Source organism: Psammomys obesus, unplaced genomic scaffold, assembly GCF_907164565.1.
Source record: "Psammomys obesus unplaced genomic scaffold, mPsaObe1.curated_primary_1811, whole genome shotgun sequence".
In the NCBI taxonomy this organism is placed as follows: Eukaryota; Metazoa; Chordata; class Mammalia; order Rodentia; family Muridae; genus Psammomys; species Psammomys obesus.
The window spans coordinates 14967890-14975492 of record NW_026596073.1 but is presented as its reverse complement, the minus strand read 5'-3'; the positions used below and the strand labels follow the sequence as shown (position 1 = coordinate 14975492).

The 7603-nt window shown below is 44.4% G+C and overlaps 1 protein-coding gene across 1 annotated transcript; it reads right to left on the bottom strand.

Moving 5' to 3' along the window:
- Window positions 1-4881: 4881 nt before the first annotated feature.
- Window positions 4882-6504, bottom strand: LOC129690501 (sentrin-specific protease 2-like). Its single transcript, XM_055626205.1, has one exon. The coding sequence runs from the start codon at window positions 6502-6504 to the stop codon at window positions 4882-4884; it is 1623 nt and encodes a 540-aa protein (XP_055482180.1).
- Between the last annotated feature and the right edge of the window lie 1099 nt (window positions 6505-7603).

Here is a 7603-nt window from a genome sequence, read left to right as displayed (position 1 = left end):
AGGATATAACTTTAGATTAAAAACAAATGGCTGGAGGCTGGAGAGATAGCTCAAGAGGTTAAGAGCACTGGCTGTTCTTCCAGAGGTCCTGAGTTCAATTCCCAGCAACCACGTGGTGGCTCACAACCATCTATAAAGATTTCTATTGTTCTCTTCTGGCATGCAGGCAGAACACTGTGCAAATAATAAATAAATCAGTCCTTATACAACAACAACAAATGGCTGCATCTTGAGTTTCTTATAGTGGAGACTCATGCTCCTGGTAGAAGTCATTAAATCATAGCCTTGAGCCAGTCAATGTTGGCCTTTAATCCCTGCACTCCAGAGGCAGAGGCAGGCAGATCTACAGAGCAAGTTCTAGGACAGGCAGGGCTACAGAGAAACCCTGTCTCAAAAACAAACAAACAAACAAACAAAAAACAAAAACAAAAGAATATAAACAAATGATAGCCTCAAAACATTCTTCACCTAAGAATACAGCTGTAGCCCTTGTGTTGAGTGCCACAAAGGCTGTCAGCTCTGAAAGCAAGAGAAGAAAAGTGCAGGGTACCAGGCAAGGCAGAAGCAATGGATCTTTTGTTCGAGGCCAGCCTGGTCTACAAAGCAAATCCAGAACAGCCAGGGCTACTCTGAGAAATCCTGTCTCAACAACAAACAAACAAAACCAACACTCACATAAAAGCCTAAGGAATTTTGTATATTAGCTTTTTGTAGCTATGGCCTGTATAGTTTGAAGAACAATTTAAGGAAAGTAAGTATTTGTTTTAGCTCACAGCTTCAACATCTTTAGTCCATGATCATCTGACTTCATTACTTTGGATTGATTTAAGGATTTGAAGCATTTTTTTTATAAAAATCTAAAATGGCTTTTTATCAGAAACAAAGGAGGCAATCCTAAAATTTATATACTAATTTGAAAGTAGTCAAAACAATCTTAATATATAACAAAGTTGAAGTACTAACACTTATAGTTAAAAGAATTGAGTTATTTGTGGTGTTTATAGAAGAATAAACAGGTAGGTGAATCAGACAGAACAAGGAATCTGGAAATAACAACACACTGTTAATTAATTTTTGAGAATGGTCCCGTTATAATCCTGTGGGTATTAGCCCTCCTGCCTTCCTTTCTTGAGGCAGGCCTTCATGTCACCCCTGAGTAAGGCTGGCTTTGAATTCTAAATCCTCCTGCCTCTACCTTGTTGGATTCCAGGTTGTACCACCATGCTGGGTTTATGTAGTGTTGGGGAGTAGATACCACGGCTTCATACATTTACTAAGCACTCTGTCAACTGGATGATTACCTACTTAGAAGTACTTATTCTTTAAACATTAATTTATTGATTATTATTGCTGTTGTTGTTGTTGTTTGTGTGTGTGCACACACAGGTACCATGGTGTGTATGTGTGTGTGGTATGATAGAGGAGAACTTTTTAGAGCTGTTTCTCTCCTTTTACCTTTATGTGGCTTCTGAGAATTGGGCCCAAGTTATCAAGCTTGTGCAACAGCTTTGGCTGCTGAGCCAACTTGTCTGCTTATGTATTCATTTTTCTCCACAACTTCAAAGGTTTTGGAATTTCTGAATATCCACTGGGAGAGAATGAAGTTCAATTTGTGACTGCAGAAGCATGTGACACAGGCTGTTCAAAGCAAGGCAGATTAGGAAGCAGAGACCCAGAAAGGATGTGACCCATTAGACTCCCAGGAACTCATACCCAGCTAGCCTCTGTTCCCCAAATTTCCAGACACAGTGTCCCGGGCAACCTTTGGGCACGAAGCATTCAATCACAACCCTGCTGGAGGCATTACACATTCAAACCACAGGGGCAGTGTTCTAAATTAATTTTTTAAATTATTTTATTTTATGTACCCTGTTGTTTTATATGCATGTGTGCCTGTGTGACAGTGCCGGGTCCCCTGGAACTGGAGTCACAGACAGTTGTGGGCTGCTTTGTGGGTGCTGGGAATTGAACCCAGGTCCTCTGGAACAGCAACTGGTGCGCTTAACTGCTGAACCATCTCTCCTACCCCTCTAAATTTTAAGGAGAAACATTTGTGATATTCCCTCTTCCTTCATTTCAACAAACCTGAACCGACTCCCAAAAGTAGTCCTTAGAAAGAGAGAGGTTCACCCCTGAAAACTGTAAAGAAAAGATGTCAGTCAATCCCAAGTATAAGAATGCTGCTCAGTGCAGAAATGAGCATGTATTTCCTGATTCTCCCATTAGAAAGTCCTCGGAACCTGGGCTCCCTCAAAAGTGGTTGTCCATTCTCTGTAAGTCTAAACTTAAACAACCTGCCACCTCCAGCAACTTCTGTCCCATAGGTTTTCAACAGAAGGAACCATTAGAAGACTGGCCAGGCTCCTGTTGTGTCTCAAATTATTGCTAAAAGAATTTCTTAGGCACCCAGGTATGGTGGTGCACGCCTGTGATCCCAGCACTCAGGGAGGCAGAGGCAGTTGGATCTCTGCAAGTTTGAGGTCCGCCTGGTCTGCAAAGTGAGTTCAGGGCTACACAGAGAAACCATGTTTTGAAACCTCCTCTCAACAATCCCCCTCCAAAAAAAAAAAAATTCTTAGGCAAACTGTGTAAACAAATACAGGCTATTTCCCACAACCTCATGTGACAACTTCTGAAGTTTCACTAAAACACCCATTCAACACATTCCTATGAAGGACTTATCATGTTGCTGTAGGCAGCTGATTTCACCTAGTAGCTAATCTCACTTGGAATTTCAGAGTCTGTAGTGCTTTCTAGAGAAGCACACAGTTAGCACTTGATACCCAGACACTGCTGATATTGGATATATATCCAATATATGATATTGGATAACACTAGGGTACAGAGGACACTCTGAAGGGGTTCCAAGTTCCTCTCTTCTGAAACAGGGAACTGAAGAGAGACAGCTCCAGAAGAGACCAGGACAGGAATATATACATATATATATATATGAATATATTATTTATATATAAAATAGAATATTATAATATGTAACATTATATTCTATATAATATTATTATATAATATATATTTTTATTAGGAAAATATATACTTCGAAGAGAGGAAGCAATTAGAAGACAGCATTTAGTAGGTCACCTGACCATTCTGCCCAAAAGGACCAGGTCTTTTATGTCTCCCAGCATGAACATGGGATTTGTTTCTCATTTGCATAGTTTGAGCTATCTTTGTTTTGGTCAGTGTGTATATCTGTGTCTGGTGGTGCATGTGTGTATAGTAGGCATGCCAATTCATGTTGAAGTCCAGCCTAAAATGCCCACCCTCAGGCACAGTAGACCTTTATTTATTTATGTTTGAGATGGGAGTTTCTCACTGGCTTTCTGGTAAGGCTGCTCCCCCCTCAGGGGGAGGTGATCAACGAGCAGGCCAATCAGTTTATGTCAGAGGCAGTCCCTCTTCCCATCACTATGTAAGCCACTTGGACACTAAACTGCCATGGGCTACATCTGTGCAGGGGTTCTAGGTTATCTCCATGAATAGGAACTTGGGAGATTGGATTGAGTTGACAAGCGATCTGCCTGTCTCCATCTCTCCATGAGCTTACAAACGCAGACTACTCTACCATTGCTCATCCTAAGGGGGTCTTGGATGCCTCAGACTTGCACAGCAAGTACTTCAGCAACTGGGCTATTACCCAACTTTCTCATTTTTTCCTATACATGGTAAAACTGCTATAAGTAGGAAATAGAGACATTTTCTCTCTCTAGTCCTGGGGGAGAATATGTAAAAAAAAAAACAAAAAAAACCCATTTCCTTTTATCAGTTTCAATCTCCTGCTTTTTGTTTTTTTGTAGAGCAGTGAGCTACCTGAGATCCTGTTTATAATCATGGATAGTGGCTTTCAGTGACAAATGTTCCTATTCACATCACATTAAAGCTGTGCACATTGCTGAGACTGTGCAGGGCTCAACTGGGCCCTGCACAACTAAACTCCAAGTACCTTGTCCTTCTACAGTGCAGGGCAGAGGAGCAGGTCCTCGCTGAGGTGTTCTATCTTCACCGTGGGGCTCAGGACAGAACAGTAGCTGACATGCAGGAACATGAGTGACTCACACTGGTGAGCTCACGCTGGGCATCTGTTCCCAGGGTCTCTCATCTCTTATTACTCCATGAAAGCAAGACAAGGATCTGAGCATGCTGACACACAGTTTTAATCGCAGCACTCTGGAGGCAGAGATAGGCGGTTCTCTGTGAGTTCAAGGCCAGTTGGGTCTACACAGAGAGTTTCAGGATAGCCAGGGCTGCATAGAGAAACCAAAAAACAATAAAAATGAAGAATAAAAGACAAAAACAACCCCTCATTGCAACTCTAGGCACAAAATCTTAAATAAAAACTGTAAAAACACAACTATAAGATTTAAAATAAACAGAAAAGTTAAATATGAAACTGTGTGTAAAATAATTATTATATAATTGGCAATGTCAATATTAAATGCAAAATGCTTGCTTTCACAATGGGAAGAGAGAAATACTAATCTTAATGAGTAAAATATAATTTCAACTGAATATACACCAAACAGTTAAGAAAACAGCTTTAAATCAAACAGGATTTTCAAATAATCAGGTCAGTCCAGCCCTTACAAGGCTGAAGCTTATACTCAAGGAGGCCTGAGGTCAAAAATGGACATTTAACATTATAGTTTTTGCAGCCAACTTCATGAAGAAGACACATCTCCTTCACTCCACAAAAGAAAAGTGGCTTTAAATGAACGACCTCAACACCTTTCTCCAGCACTTTTGTGCTACCAGAGTCCCATAACTGTGTAATAACATGGATGGTTCTATAATTAATATAATACCATGGATCCATAACACCACGGATCATGAAAGACCGTGGAACAGCCTCGCAGCCAGGGGGCGCTGCTACAGTAAGCGTTTGTGCAGGATTTCCCACACCATCTTCTTCCTGAACAGAGGCATGTGCTGCTGGGAGAAGGTGATGGGCTGGCCCCTGGAAATGTAATCTGCATATTTACAGGTGAACACTCCACAGTCGCCCCCGTTCAGCTGCTGAGGAATCTCCTCTGCCGGCATGCTGTATTGCTTCCACTCCGAAGGGCTCAGATCCCTATTCCTTCTCGCTTTGCTCTCATCCTGCAGATAGCAGAAAATCAGCTCAAGGATGTCAGGCCTTTTCTGTCCCATGGAGTCCAGGTAGACAATACTCTTCTTTCTTAGGTCCGTGACCACCAGGCTCCAGTGCACATCCAGGTGAACTGGGACCAGAATAAGTTCCTTTGCAAAGAGGTTTACAGCCCGGGTCCATCTTTTGACTGACCTATAGCCCCCAAACTTTAACTTGGTGTAAAAGAAGGTATTAAATGCATGCAGTGCAGGGTATCCTTGATTTTGATTTCTTTCCATGAGAAGATTCATGTAAAAATTGATGATTTTATCGTTGAGCCACTGGGTGTTCTTTAGGGTCCACAAGTCTTCTCGAGTAATTTGCAGTTTGAAGGCACAGCTCAAGATCTCATCCTGTGGCCCAGGGCCTAGCGCGCTCCTGATTTCCTTTTCCATGTCCTCTGTGACATCAGGGCCATGGTCCAGCCCTCTGCCCTTCTCTTGGTCTTCAAGAGCCTTTTCCGCGGCCTCGGGCGTTGACATTTTGTTGTTGAGAATGCCATTGCTGACACTGTCTGTGCAGCTCTGGGTCTGGGCCCCTCGCAGAGAGTCGGGCTGGAGGTGCCGCCCCCTTCTGTCAGCGTCGAGGTTTACTCCGACCACCTTCTCTGTGTCACACATTTTCTCCTCTGGACTCCTCCTCTCACTTTTGCCTGGTGACTTATCCCTTGTGACAGCACCGGCAGGTTGTTCTGGCTCAAACTGAGCTGGTTCAGCTCTGTAACTCTGCCGTTCCACACAGCCTTTGACATTCTTCAAGGTGTCCATGGTGCTCACGTGAGCGCTGTGAGGGCCAGGGCTCACATGGACGGCAGGTTGAAGGCGTCCCAACAGCCCTGGGTACTTTTCGTTGTGTCGTTTCTGGACACCTTCGTCTACGCTGCAGTGAGCCCGCTGGCGGCGCTGGCCTCCATCCACGGATGTCCCCTCGGTCACGGGCTCTTGCTCAGGGCCTTCGGCGCACTCTGGGGCCTTTAGCTGTAATTGAGCCTCTTCCTGGGGTTTCCATATCTGACTCTGGCCCGGCTCTTCACACCCAAGCGCTATTTCACGCTGTTCCTGTGTGAGCCTCTTCCGAGGCTGGGCTGGCTCCTCGGAGTGCACATCATTCCCTCGCTCTTCCTGGCATTTCCTGTTCCGGCCTTTCCCTGGATGCTCATGGCCTATCGTTCCACGCTGCTGGCGAGATGGCCGTGTAGGACTGCCTTTGCTCCGGTGTCGGCTGTCCGCTGTGCCACAGCTTTCCGATCTCCACATCAAAGTGCGGGCGGGCCGGACGCTCGGTGGGAGCTCTTGGGTTGTCCTCTTGATTGCTGGAGGGTCACTTAGTCTCCTCGGAGGTGTCTTATCCACACCGGACATGTTGGTTCAAGGTCAGAAACCGCAGGACAAAGAGCGCAGATTTCCTCTTTATCAGAGGAGGTCGCCTTTGACGTTGGACTTAGAAAGAATGTGAGGTCAGATGGAAGTGACAGTATCAAAGAGTATTTTTCACGTGGTGAATGAATGAATGTAATGTTGTCTTTAATGGTACCAACCAGTACCATGGTTCAGGCTGTCTCCTGGAGAGGGCCCCTCGGGGGCACAACCCGGAAACTTCAGAAGTTGCACTCAATCAGCTAGCCAGTCCTTTAAGGACACCAGGCCTTGGGAGGCAAGCCCCAGAACGGATGCCTTCCTTGAGAGTTGCCCTAGTTACGGTCTTTGAGGTTCTTTTTCTGGTGTGATGCGATTTGACAGATCAAGATTTCAACGTTCCTTTGGTCGTAGGCAGAGGCTCCGCCCACCACCGTCCATGGTCAGGGTCTTAAAGCATTTTCTACAAAGTGGCATCCTTCTCGTGACCTGCCCAGGTTCCGATGGTCAAAGCAATTTCAAGACCAAATTGGAACTCAAAGGTGCAGAGATAGTTACCTCTACCTTCACTAGAGAGAGAAAATACAGGGAAGAACAGTCCACTTTAGTACATTTTGTTTGGGTGAGATCTGAAGTCTGAGACAGTTGGAGTCTTGGACTATTTATACCTATTCCTGTTCCTCTCTGTTGAGTGCAGGCTGTGATATCTTCCTCGACTCCAGGTCTTCTTCCGAGTGAGCCATCTAATAACTCCAAAGCCCTTGAAAGACCCCTAGAAGGTCCCAATCTGTCTGTCTAATGTGACTGCATGACAGACTTCATTTTCAACTTTGCCTAACTAGGCCTGAGTTTCTGTTTTTCAGAACATAAAACTGCAACTTGAAGGCAGCCAATCAGCTTAAAGGTTAACACATGGGGGCTTGAGCTAAGTATAATGATTCAGCAAACCTGAGGAAAAGACCTTAGCAACTCTGGAAAGTTCCTAATTTTTTTTTTAAAACAGTTTATTTTCTGTGCATTGGTACAAAGGTATTAGAATTCCTGGAACTGAAGTTATAGACAGTTGTGAGCTGTCATGTGGGTGCTGGGAATTGAACCTAGGTCC

Bases quoted from the DNA above. Each gene is read 5' to 3' on its own strand.
- LOC129690501 (XM_055626205.1), bottom strand. From the start codon at position 6,504: ATGTCCGGTGTGGATAAGACACCTCCGAGGAGACTAAGTGACCCTCCA.